The 14,148-nt window shown below is 33.6% G+C and overlaps 1 protein-coding gene across 48 annotated transcripts in view; it reads left to right on the top strand.

Annotated features, from left to right (window-relative positions):
- The window catches only part of nrxn2a (neurexin 2a), a 708,141-nt gene that overhangs the window by 168,393 nt on the left and 525,600 nt on the right, over positions 1–14,148 (top strand). For 23 of the 48 annotated variants that reach the window (XM_021468858.3, XM_073934750.1, XM_073934761.1 and 20 more), the window contains 2 exon segments: positions 2,908–2,937; positions 3,128–3,166. The exons of the other annotated variants lie outside the window; for them this stretch is intronic. In XM_021468858.3, the coding sequence (XP_021324533.1) occupies positions 2,908–2,937; positions 3,128–3,166 (69 nt within the window). 48 annotated transcript variants of the gene reach the window in all.

The following is a 14,148-nucleotide window of genomic DNA, read 5'->3' as shown; positions in this document are numbered from 1 at the left end:
ATAATATAATATAATATAATATAATATAATATAATATAACATAGCATAACATAACATAACATAACATAACATAACATAACATAACATAACATAATATAATATAATATGATATGATATGATATGATATGATATGATATGATATAATATAATATGATATAATATAATATCATATAATATAATATAATATAATATAATATAATACTTATATTTCATCTCACATTCCCTTTAAGAGTCATATATATATATTTTTTATTTTATTTAATTGAACCATGTTTTAATTAAATGACAAATAGAGGACTATGCAGAAGACATCGGCTAGGAAATCAAGGCAAAAACTAGTGTAACTATTTTGTTATAAATGAAATGTTTTTGTTTTTACCGTACAAAGGTTATTCTAAAAATTAAACAAAGAAAATACTGTATTAATTAATACAAAGCAATGTTTGTTTTTTTAGTTATTTTAATATTATTAAAAATTTTTTGAAACTACTTATGACAGCTATAATTATCTTTGGCCCAGAAGACTTTTTGGCCCTTCATTAGAAAAAGTTTGGGCACCCCTTTTGTTATTAATGTTAATAATATTTGGTAGGTACAGATATGACGTTTTTTCATCACCAGTGCTGCAATTTGTCACACACAGTGCTGCAGCAGCAAAAGCCACCTTTTCAAATAGACATTTTTGTGCTTTAAGCAGGCGAGGTTTTTTATTTTATTTTTTATTCTTTTTTTTTTGTTTTTTTTGCTTAAGATCACCCTTATATTTCTCTTTTAAATGTAAGTTTGTTGCATAAAATAATAAAGTAGTTTTAATTTATTAAGTGACTTTTCTTTGTTGCGTCCTCCTTGATGTTTAAAAAATGCACAATAATCTTTATTAAAGATATTAAAGACACAGCAGTCAGTAACATTCAGTTGTCAAAAAAGTTCTTGTCATCATTATATGCCCTATTATATGATGTACTATGACTAATATAATATAATATAATATAATATAATATAATATAATATAATATAATATAATATAATATAATATAATATAATATAATATAATATAATATTTGACTTTAAACTGTCACAAAAAAAACTGCAATGAATTGATATTATAATTTGCTATAACATTCTACAAACTAATATGCTGTAATATCCAATGTAATATAATATTATGTAGCATGTTATGCCATAATATATGAGGTTGTGTGACAGATGACTTTGAATTAATATTAGTCATTGAAGTATGTGATTAAATGTTGAATGATTTTGTAAATGTAATCATATAATATAATGTCTTAACCACACATTCAATACTGTATTTAATAGATCAAAGGCTACATTAAAATATGCATATTATATGAATATTAAAATAAGCAAAGACAATAACCCAAGGCTCTTATTTTAAAGCACATGCACAAGTCTCGGATACTTCCATTGTGCCGTTCAGTAGACATTGTCTCTGTATCATTGTTTACTGTATCCCTTGCGGTTTCACATATTGTAATTCTCCACGAGTTGCAGCTCGCGCTCCGTTCTCAAAAACCCAACCATCTTTTATCGTCTCACTCCCTTCATTTGTGATATTTTCTCTCTTTTTTTTAATGGAATTGGCTGCACAATGACTAGTAACTCCCAGTTACAATGATCCATTCTCCAGCAGCGTTATCTCCCTAATAGAGTGCAGCATAGAAGTAGCAGGGCAAGCGACGGCACCACAGTAATTGTCAAGGAATCACACAGGAACATCAGCAAGAACAATGACGCTATAACTCTGCTCTCTATAATCATAATATGCCTTTGTTTCAGCGAAATGAAACACGTAGGCAATGAGAGAAGCATGCAGGAATGGAATGGTGTGATTCCTCGGAGGTGCATTTGGAATTCGAAGGAAACATTTTCCCTTTTCAATTAAATATCGGCTCAGTTCACCAGAGAGCGTTCACGGCTAATGTGCGCCAATCCTAAAGGTAATCGTATTCCTCACAACATGCAGTAATGTGGGTTTTCACCGAGCTCCCAGCTGATGCACTCTTTCTGATCTCATTGGCGTGTTTTTGCTTTTCCAGTTTTGTTGACACCAAACACAAGCGCCTGACCCCACCATTTTGCTCTCTGCTCTCATCTAGATTTGCATAGCAATTCCTTCTGATTGTCTTGTGCGTTTCTGGGTCGCATTAGTCGGAGTAAACAGCAACTACTGCAACCGTGATTACAGAAGGCAAACTGCCGGATAATGGCTCCCGCATCGGTGTGTGTAATTGATTGGTATTGAGCTGTCAAGCTGCATACATTATTACAGTGCCGAAATCAACTCGCAGGCTTTTGTCTGTTAGTAAGACGATAGACCGTCTGGGACCGGTTGCTTCTGTGCGCTTGGGAGAATTTATCTGCTTTTTATGAGACATTTCCCCCCACTGCTTTGTGATCTCTCTCTCTTTGCTATTTTATGAGCCTGTGGCTTTGGGATGCAACATTTATTGGTGTAGCTGCTATAGAATAGAAGCGTATGATCTAAAGAAATGCTATCTGCCAAACACTAAATATGTGCTCCATTTGGAGAAAAAGCATTTTTTTTGAGACCAAGTGCCTTTTTTGGGGTGCTTGTGCCAATTGAAATGCTTTTTTCCTCACCCTTTCCCTCTTTATTTTCCCTCTCCCTTAAAAAAAAAAAAAAAAAAAAAAAAAAAAAAAACTTGTGTGTTTATTTACCTTCCTCCTCCTCCTCCTCCTTCTCCTTCTTCTTTTTTATGTTTCCTCCCCTTTGGTTTCCTTTAAATTTGGCATCCATGTTTGCCTCGGGATGTCTGTCACAAACTGCAGTCAAACGTTGTGACAATGCTTTTCTTTTCCGCCCGTGCCTTTTTTTATGACCCTCTTATTTCTTTTTTCCTTTTTCCTGTTTTTTCCTTCAAGGTCTGGCGCACCTGACGTTAAAGAGCCAAGGTATGGGGCCTCCCCCTTTCCCCACCTTTCCTCGTTTTATTTCCTCCCCCCCCCTCCCCTCCTTGCTTCCACAACTCATTTGATCTCCCTTTTTTTTCATTGTCCCGTTGGTTTCTGTGCCCTTTCATTCTCTGCTATCTGTGTGTTCTCCATGTGCGTCTCTTCACCCCTGTCCTGTCCACTGGCCCAGCCCCAGGAGCAGCTCCTCTGATGGCCACTCCTGCAGCAGGTAATGCTCTCTTTCGCTCTCTCCCTCACATGTTTGTTTTGGTCCTGGTGTTGTGCGGTCACAAACCGTACCCAGAATGCACCGAGCCAGAGCTCTGGTGTCATTCTAGCTGTTTGGCTTTATTAATACAAAAAGAAAGAAATAAAGATGAGTCTCTTTGTTGTTTTTTTTTGTTTTTTTCAAAGTGATTGATTGAAAGCTGCCGATTGAATGTCCTAATTGTTTCCTGTCTGTATTATGGCTGTGCACTTGAAATGCAAATAATGTACCGTTTGAAATGTTTCTTGCCTCTTCTTTCAGCTCAAGCGACTCATTGTGGCGGCTGATAACTGTCATTACACTATCTATTATACACTTCACGTTCTTTTATCTGCATGTTCGCTGAATTGCTGTGTAGTCAGGCTAAGCTTTAAAACTGCAATTATTTTTTTTAGAAGAGTAGTCTAGCGCGCCGCCGCTTGAAATGCAAAAACACTTCAGTCAGACGTATTTATCTAACAAATTTAGACAGAGCACACTCCCTGTCTGCGGCAATAACAGAAGGCAGCTTGATTCCTTGATTCCCGAACCGACCTGTCAATCTTAATTACTTCAAGTGATTACAGGCCTCTGTGAGATAAGCAGGGTTCGCTAATTGCAGGATTTGCTAATGATTGGTTCACCAAGCTCATATGAGGATGTACGTCTTCATTAAAATATCAAAGTGCCCCATGTGATGATGATCAAACACGCACGCATGCATTTTTCATTTCATATAAATGATGCTCTTATTGACTTACTGGTAAGCTTCTTGAGAACTTATGCGAGTGATGTAAACAATCTGGAAAACTTCAGGTGAAATCTTTCGTGTTGGTCTGGTGATGTTTTTAATTTTCAAAAGACGTAACAGTATCAGCAGTGAAATATTTTTTTACAATCAGAATATACGGTAGCTAATTAAATAGATTAATTTAGTTGTTTAAATGTTAAAAATTGTGCTTATTCTTTTAATGAGTTATAGGCATAACGTGCATTAGGTTTCATCTCACATTCCCTTTAAGAGTCAGTTGCGTTGCATTTGCTATTTACATGACGGACTTTGCTAGGGGAAAAACTGAATGGAAAAACTGAACGCTTTACTATAGCGAGAAAACAGTTTAACAGACCATCTGCACAAGAATAAGAGCCTTCTCCATTCGGCTTCTTTAATTTCTTTTTACTTTTGTAGCGTTTGTTAAGCGCAACGATTTGTTTTAAAATGATTTCTAAATTCATTTTTTTATTTCCAGCAAATGAATAAATAAACAATTATAACGAAGTGTGGTCAAAAAACACATTTAATATCCAAACACTTGTCCTTATGCCCATATAGTGACATACATCTCCAAAACCCGACTGGTGGACAAATCTAAACTTGTTTTAAATAAATAAATAGTACCGCTAATAATAATAATAACATTATACAAAAGCAAATTGTGAATAAACTAAAAAAAACTAAAAAACTAAAAAGAAGGCATTAAGGCAGTGTTTTTTATATTTATGTCGAAAATAATAATATTTGTATAACATTTTAATCATTTTATTATTTTTCGTTTGTAAAGACATTTGCATATTGCTGTTCATCCTGTGTGTATTAAAAAATGTATAAGCGTTTAAGGCACACAACTAACTAACTCTGCACTGGACTTTAGACCTGCTTGGTCAATTGCACAGTCTATTTTAGTAGTTTAGTTTAGTTTCTTAACGCACCTTCTTTTAAGACTGGAACACCTATGAGTCCACAAAGCAGTGCAAATGGATTTAATATTTAAACAACGTGGCACAAAACTGGAAAATTAGGGTTGCACTTGACTGAAATCATCAACAAATCGCTCTACACACTTCTTGTGCCTTATTGCGCCGGGTGTATGATAGGGCCCTATTTATATTTAAGTAAGAAATGAGTTCAATATGAATGCTGAGTGCTTTTTTTAATAGCATGAGTGCAAATTAATTCTATACAATTCTTAAGTAAATAATGAGTTAATATTATAATATTTGTGCCACAGCAGAACAATTGTGCATCATTGCTCAACACACAGTGGTCTTCGGTTTCTTGATGTATTCACATTTTCATTAAATATTATTATTAAAATTATTATCATTTATTCATCATTAATTTTCTTTTCGGCCTAGTCCCTTTACTAATCTGTGGTCGCCGCAGTGTAATGAATTGCCAACTTATCCACCATATGTTTTTGCAGCAAATACTCTTTCAACCCATCACTTGGAAACCCATATTCCAATTCACACACATACATACACTACGGCCAATTTAGCTTACCCAATTCACCTGTACCGCATGTCTTTGGACTGTGGGGGAAACTGGAGCACTCGGAGAAAAACCCTCGCAAACACGGGGAGAACATGCAAACTCCACGCACAAATGACAACTGACCTAGCCAGGGCTCGAACCAGCGACCTTCTTGCTGTGAGGCGACAGCGCTACCCACTGCGCCACTAAGCTGCATTATTATGATTATTATTATTATTTTTATTACTATTATTATTATTATTATTATTATAATTAATTAAACTTTTAATATGTTGTAAAATTATTTCATGGGACAGTTTTTAATGTATTTCTGGTCAGATAAGTGAAGCCTTTGTGATTTTAATATTTCTAAACAAACAAAGAATCAATCAAACAAACAATCAAAAAACAAATAAAACAAACAAACATATAAACAAAAACACCCACACCTTTTTACAAAATATACATTTTAAAAATATATTTTTTAATAGTTTTTGATACCACAAAACTTTGTGGTATCAATTTTAAGGTTGGTTTAACAGCTTAAAGGTCCTGTGAAATGCTTTAAACTGTGCATTTTCTATTCAATGTTTGACTTTATCTCAACTTAAAATTGAACTGAGGGTGGGATATTATAGCTCCTCCCCTTTAAAAAACAGCCAACAGCATTTTGTTTTCATCACAGCTCTGCCAGTGAGAGTAGTTGAGCTTAAGCGCATCAAATAAAAAGCAAATCAGAAGCATCTTGAAAGGGCAGGGGCATGTCGGAAACTACAGAGCATTTGATTGGTCAAGATTTAAAGAAAAACGTCTGACGTAAAAAAAATTGTAGACACATTTAGACAGAGGGGTCAAACTGCAAGCTTTAGATGTTTATATCAGCTTTATATTTTCTTAAGCAAAATTTGTCATTGTTTTGGAGCACGCTAGCTAACAGATACACTAAAAACTAACAGACTTAAAATAACTAACATCTAAAAATGTTTTATTTTAATTTTATTGGACCTTTAAAATTAATGGACATTTAATATGAAGAAATCCATAGGTTTTCTCTCGAATGAGTTAGGATTATTTCCTATATTTTATTTCATGATCTGCAGACAGCAAACAGACACTAGAAAGCTGTAATGCATTGCGTTTGTTTAGTTTCATGATTTTTATAGATCAAATTGGCTCTGTTCCAAAACCTAGTGAGCTGCCTCGCTGCCTAATGCCTACATAAACAGCTGCCTTCCAAGAAGGCGTCCTAACCATAATGGATCCTCATAAGAGACTGACTTGGAACTCAGCACGTCACACAAACAACACTCTGGAGAAAAGACTCATTCCAGTATAGTTTGGTGTTGGCATGTTGCTGAGCTGCCAACAAGCTACTGTAAGAACAGATATATCTAATTTAAAATGGCCATATGACACCATTTTAAATTCAACTTTCTCTTTGAACTGTTACAAGCTGTTCATGCATATATATCTTAATATGTAAAATCTCAAATAGGTATTCCATCAAATATAAGACTCATCATCCAAGCCTACCTAAAACACCTCATTCATGATCAACCCTGCAACTGCCACTGTGTGGGAAGATTGTCATAAAAACACCTAAATGTATACACAAAGACAGAATGTGTTTTATTATTTACACAATAAAACAATTTATAATATAAACCACAAGACACAACACTTTAGGATCAAGTATATTGATCAGATTGGTAATTTCTGGATCAGATTTACCCTGGCATTGATAAGAGCATATTATTTCGGTTGCATGCTGGAGGTTTCGGCCAATCATGATAGACTAGATGTCCGGCCAATTAGAGCGCACCATGCCTTTTTCATAAAATTCAGTGCATTTCTTAAAGGCAGATCAGAGATGAGCTACTATATTGTATGGTATATGGAAAAAATAATTTTGTTTTTAAACATTTATCTGTATGAATAGACTATTTTGAGGGGTTTAAATGATAACAACAATGTTCCCAACGAATTTGCTGTTTTACATATTTAATTTTCATAGCTTCCGAGAATCCCTAAAGGTCCACATATTAATAAATTATGTTAAGACAGCTGTTTTAATGTTAAGTTATGATTGAATTGCCTCCTGTTACAGTTAGGAAATAGTTTGACAACAGGCAGGAAATGTTTATGGGTCAATGACATTACCACTTTGAAATGGTCTATACATTGAATTACAGCAAATACACAAAGTAGTCTTCTTTAAGCATTGCAATATAACTCATTTCTTCATGAGAAACTCATTATCATTTCATTCTAAATAGCCATGTTGGAAGCTAAAATCAATCTGTCTAATTATCCTGTCTAATAAGGCCTGAGCTAACTACTTTTTCTGCATTGTGTTCGATCTTGAGTGAAGCTGTGTCCATAGATAGCCGAGTTCAATGCCTACTGTATAGTGCTTAGTGTTTTTTATGCTGGTGTCTCTGACTGGTTTCAAATAAATATATTTGACACTTAAAACACCAGCACGTGGTGGCAAGTTCCTTACAAGTGCTTTATTGAAACACTGAAATATTTGTTTTAAGACAAATGATTGATTTGGATGCAAAGACGTGCTGTGGCCAACACTATTACACTATTATACTGTAGTTGAGTATATAAGGAAATGAGGAGCAAAAATGAGCTAGAGAATTTGGGGACTGACATACAGTAAAGAGTATGTCACATACAGATTTACCATCTACCTATTTAGCCATATGTACTGATATTCTGGGTTTTTTGGTTGGATGTAACTAATCATTTGTCACAATTATTGTATTAATTGATAGAAAAAAGCACCTGCTTCTCAGGTTATTTACTTTTTAAATATTTAAAAATAGAGAATATAAAAAGGACTGTTATATTAATTTATTTATAAGAAGTAAATTAAAGTATAACTATAAACTGCTTGTCAAAACAAAGTACATCCAGGACAAACCTTTTAAAGTAAAAAACAAAGCCCTTCAGACATGTGAATCATATTTACAAGTTAATTTGCAAGGCACTAGTATTCAGCTTAAAGCATGAAACATTCACCTAGTATTAAATCTTGCCCAGGTTAAGCACTTAACACACTGACAGCCATGTAGCCAATTCAGCAAAAAATTATATCTGTAAATATGGTGGGTGGTTGATCAGCGCAATCAAATATTGAACATAGTAACAACATTTTATTTTTCATGGTTTAATTATACATCAAATTATAGCTAGAAGTTTTTACACATATGAACAATGTTATTTCTATTAATAACAGCTGGCGGTCCCCTTGCAATTTTGTCATGGTCTATCAAAACGGTGTATTGTTCGTTATAGCTATCTGTCCTTCTTTCTGTAGTATGCTTGATCTCTTGTTTGTTCTATCTGCCTATCTTTCTATATTTCCATCCATCCATCATTCTATCCATCCATCTTTCTATCCATCCATCTGATCTATCTGTTTTATCATTCATCCATCTGTCCGTCCATCTGTCCTTCTATCAATTCATCCAGCCATCCAAAAATTATTTTATCAGTCTGTAGTCTTTTGTCTGTTCATCTATCCATCCATCCATTTATCCATCCATCCATCCATCCATCCTACCTGTTCTATCATCCATTTATCCATTCATACAGCTATCCTATTCTTTCTATTATCCATCCATCCATCCATCCATCCATCTGTGCGTTCATCAGTCCGACCGTCTGTCCATCCATCTATCTATCCTATCTGTTTTATCATCAATCTGTCTATTCTTACAGCCATCCTATTCGTTCTATCATCCATCCATCCATCCATCAATTCATCCATCAATTCATCCATCCGTTCATCCATCCGTTCATCCATCCGATCTGTTTTATCATTCATCTGTCTATCCATACAGCCATCCTATTCGTTCTATCAGGCATCCATTTATCCATCCATTTATCCATCCATCCATCCATCTATCCATCTGTCTGTCCATCCATCCCCTCCATACAACCCTCCACCTATCTTTCTTATCAGTCTGTGGTCTTTTTGTCTGTTCATCTGTCCATCCACCCATTCATCCTATCCGTTCTATCATCCATCCATCCATCTGTTTTATCATTCATCTGTCATACAGCCATCCTATTCGTTCTTTCATCCATCCATCCATCCATCCATCTATCAGTCCATCCATCCATCCGTCTGTTTGTCCGTCTGTTGGTCCATCCATCCATCCATCCATTCTATCCATTCTATCATCCATCCATCCTATCTGTTCTATCATCCATCCATCCATAGAGCTATCCATCCATCCATTCTATTCGTTCTATCATCTAGCTCTACGTCCGTCTGTCCTTCCGTCCATCCATCTGTTCTATTCATCCGTTCTATTCTTTCCATCCATCCATCCATCCGTCAGTCTGTTTGTTTGTGGTTCTATCATTAATATTATTTGTTTTATCATTTGTTCTCTTATACTCTCTGTCATTCTATCTATCTAATCGATTTATTTTCCTATTTAAATTCATTTGGCTTGAAGACACTCACTTCTTTAATATTATTCAGAAGAACTGAGCGTGTCTGTTTCACTGGATTAGAGAGTTTGCTGGGCTTCAGAGTCAGCTGAGGTCAAGCTGAGAGACAGCAGGGAAAGAAGACTCTGCCCCTGTGGGCTCTGAGGTGTAATAGACACTTTTAATTACAGTTAGGGTGGTGGGGGGGGGGGGGGGGGGGATTCGACCCAGCTTGTTAATTATTAGGTACTAATGAGTGACCTTAATTACTAGCAAGGATGCAGGACAGTAGTCTTCCACAGACTTTATTTACATTGCACCTTTAACCATTTAAGAGGATAAAAATTACCTAGAAGCTCATAAATCAGAAGTTAAGAACGCGAGGAGCAGATGAGCCTGCATGCAGTCTTTGCTTCTAGCTTTTGTCTTGCGAGCAGCAGATCTACACAGAGAAGCTAATGCAGGCCAGGCTCATTTTTCTTAGCTCGGCCTCTGGCTGTGCTCGCAGATCAAACGTTGTGAGATTGATCAGTTGGAAAAAAAGGACTTTTTACCCCCCCCCTTTTTAGTCACTTTTGCTGGGTTTTCATATTGACTATAAAACTTTTAGCTTAGATTCTAGTCCTGATATGCAGCTGCTGTCAACAATTATTAACGCTCCTCTGATTTTTTTTTCTTCTTTTTTTAAATTTTCTTTATTTAAATATATCCCAAACGATGAATAACAGAGCATGGAATGTTTCACAGTTTTTCCTATAAAGTTTTTCTTCTGAAGAAAGTCTTATTTGTTTTATTTCAGCTTCAATAAAAGTAGTTTTTAAGTTTTTAAAAAAGCAATATTGGTTATTAAGCAATATTGGTTTTCGATTGCCTACAGAAGAAACTACTGTTAAACAATGATTTGCCTAATTACCCAAACTTAGTTAACCAAATTAACAAAGTTAAGCCATTAAATTGCACTTGAGGCTGATTACTAGTATCTAGAAAAATATCTAATATTATGTGCTCATCATCATGGCATATATAAATAATTAGTTATTAGAAATTAGTTATTAAAACTAATTTAGAAATTACTTGTTTAGAAATGTGTTCAAAAATCAGGAGGGCATGTAACAGCGCATATTGTAAATACAAATAATAAGTATCTGTTATAATTACATTTTAAATTGTGGTAATCAAATTACCAGTTACATCTGAAAAATATTTAGATTTAGTGATTACTTTGAAACTTAATATGATTTCTTAATTTAATATTAATGCATGCATGGACATTTTTACCAATAAGGCAACTGGTTTAAAAAAACAGTCCCACTTTATATTGTGGCCTTAACTTAAACGTATTTAGACAGGAATTAATAGCTTGTTACAATATACTTATTGTGTAAATACATGTATTTACTGTGTACTTAGGCTTGATTAAATACATGTATGTAATTACATCTGTAATTAACTTTTGTAATAGCATTTGTAAATACACTGTTGACCATCCCTTACACCTTAATCCACCCTTGAAACCTACCCATTCCACCAAACCTGTCCATAACCCAACCTCTATCCCAAATCAAAAGCACCACAAGTGTTCTCAAATACATTATAAACACAGTAAGTACATTGTATTTAATTTTTTGATTTAAGTGCATAGTAGTTAAGGACACTTAATATAAAGTGGGACCAAAAAAACAAACAAACAAAAAAACTGTGTAATCTGTTTAATTCAGCAAACTCACGCAGTGTTCATCTTGATGACACAAAAATGGGAGACACAGAAAGCCATTCACAGAATTCTCTTGTGGAAAAACAATGTTAATAAACCTGAAAAAAGGACACAGAACAGTGTAATCTATGCCTACATATAAAACATTTATCAGCTTCAAAGGATTTAACGTCTGCTATAAAAAAGCACGAGGTAGGCTATTGATCCAACTCAGTTTTCATTCAGTTAACTGATCCATACGAATTATAAATAAAATAAAAGTTTTCAAAGTTAAATGATAGCTTTGCATGCTTGAAGTCTTATTAGGAGTCTTATTTTGTTTGAAATTTTGGTGTAGTAATGCAGAGTTTATGATCTGATTCATCATTAACAGGTTCTTTTGAGCCCATCTTAAATTAACGATGTCTTTTGTTTAACAAAACCAGTGTGAATGATTCACAAACTGAAAAGATCTGGAGTTTGCGTCTCTAAACTGTCTTTTGGAAAATGTAAAATTTTTGGAAAATGGAAAATGTTAAAATAATAAATTACACTGAGCTATTAAGAAATAGGCTGTAACAAATTGCTTTGACCATCAATTTTGCCTCAGTGATTCCTACCTTGCCAGTTGTGATTCAGTGAAAGATTATTATTATAGTATTAATTAATCACTACATCGTTGTGTGTTTTACATCTGTTAAACAAACGAAAGAATATGTACAGCACACTGTTAACAATTTCCTTTAGAATCTATGGTTACTCACTGGCAGCAGTTCTCCAATAACTTACTGTAAATCATTCATTCATTTATTTTCTTTGTGGCTTAGTCGCATTATTAATCAGGGGTCGCTACAGCGGAATAATCTGACAACTTATCTAGCCGTTTTACGCAGCGCATGCCCTTCCAGCTGCAACCCATCATAGGAATTTCTGTAAATCGGTTACAGCAAAACATACTGTATTTACATTTACAGCACCATTTATCTTGCTGTATATGTGTTTACATCATTTTATTCATATAATTACTGTAAAATATACAGTAATCTTTACAGTGCAACTATAAAATACAGTAACATACAACATAACTGTCATTTACAAAAACCATTAACAGTGCACTCAATACTTCATTGAGGATCTAAATTATTGCAAAGAGGTGATCAGAGATTATTTTTGTAATAAAATAAATATCTAGTATATATTTTATATTATATTAAATTAATACATTTTTACATAAATTTTTATACAAAATATTAATAATATGGATTATTTTAGCTGCATTTGAACAGCTTTGAACAGCAACTGTCAAAATATGCGTTTAGGTTATTATATTATGTTAAGTGGTATTGATATAGAGTATAAATATACCTTTACTGTTGAACTTTTATGTTTATTTGCTTAAATTAATTACATTTCATTTCATTTCATTTGTTAGTGTAAGGTGATTTTTAAATGGCATAATATCATAGTTAGGGCTGCATGAAATTGGGAAAAAAACTGACTGTATGATATATATTGTGCAGTTCTTACCAGATTAATCATTTTAGAGTGTGCGGGATGATTTTGTTGCAGAGTTCATTCACAAAGAAAATTAAAATAATAATTACAAAAAACAGAAAGGGAGAGAGATTGAACAAAAGCCTTTGTTTGTAAGTTTGAGCTTTTTAGGGAAAAACAACTAATTCTTTTTCTTTTTTACAGATTATATGAATATGTTTTACAAGATTTACTATTTCAGGCTTCCTACGTAAAACTGTTAAATTCAATGTGTTACTTTATTACTTGCACTGGATTAAAATAAGGTCAGTTCTAGTGTTAAACCGTTAATTCTTGACGTGTTATGCCTCAAACAAAGGTGGCAAAATCCATTTCTTTAAAGTTACTTGCTTTGGACAGCAATGTATACTATATATACATGAAAATCTTTTAACCCTTTTTTCTGCATACATGCATATAAATGACTGAATTAATATATAAATACATGCAGTTGAAGTCAGAATTATTAGACCCCCTGAATTATTAGCCTCCTGTTTATTTTTTCCCCCAATTTCTGTTTAGCAGAGAGAAGATTTATGCAACACATTTTTAAACATAACAGTTTTAATAACTCATTTCTAATAACTGATTTATTTTATCTTTACCATGATGACAGTAAATTATATTTTACTAGATATTTTGAGATACTTCTATACAGCTTAAATTGACATTTAAAAGCTTAACTAGGTTAATTAGTTTAACTAGACAGGTTAGGGCAATTAGGCAAGTTATTGTATAGCAATGGTTTGTTCTGTAGACTATCGAAAAAATATATAGCTTAAAGGACTTATATCTTTTTTAAAAACTGCTTCTATTCTAGCTGAAATAAAACAAATAAGATATTCTCTTGAAGAAAAATATTATCAGACATGTTAAAAATTTTCTTGCTCTGTTAAACATCATTCAGGAAATATTTAAAAAAGAAAAGAAAATCAAAAGTAGCTAATAATTCTGACTTTACCTGTACATACAATGAATAACATGATAGTAATATATTTTTTGTGAAATTAATTAACGTGCTTTAACAATAAG

Source organism: Danio rerio, chromosome 21 (genome assembly GCF_049306965.1).
Source record: "Danio rerio strain Tuebingen ecotype United States chromosome 21, GRCz12tu, whole genome shotgun sequence".
NCBI lineage: Eukaryota > Metazoa > Chordata > Actinopteri > Cypriniformes > Danionidae > Danio > Danio rerio.
Note: the sequence above shows the minus strand (reverse complement) of the source record. Positions and strands in the feature narration are given on the sequence as shown.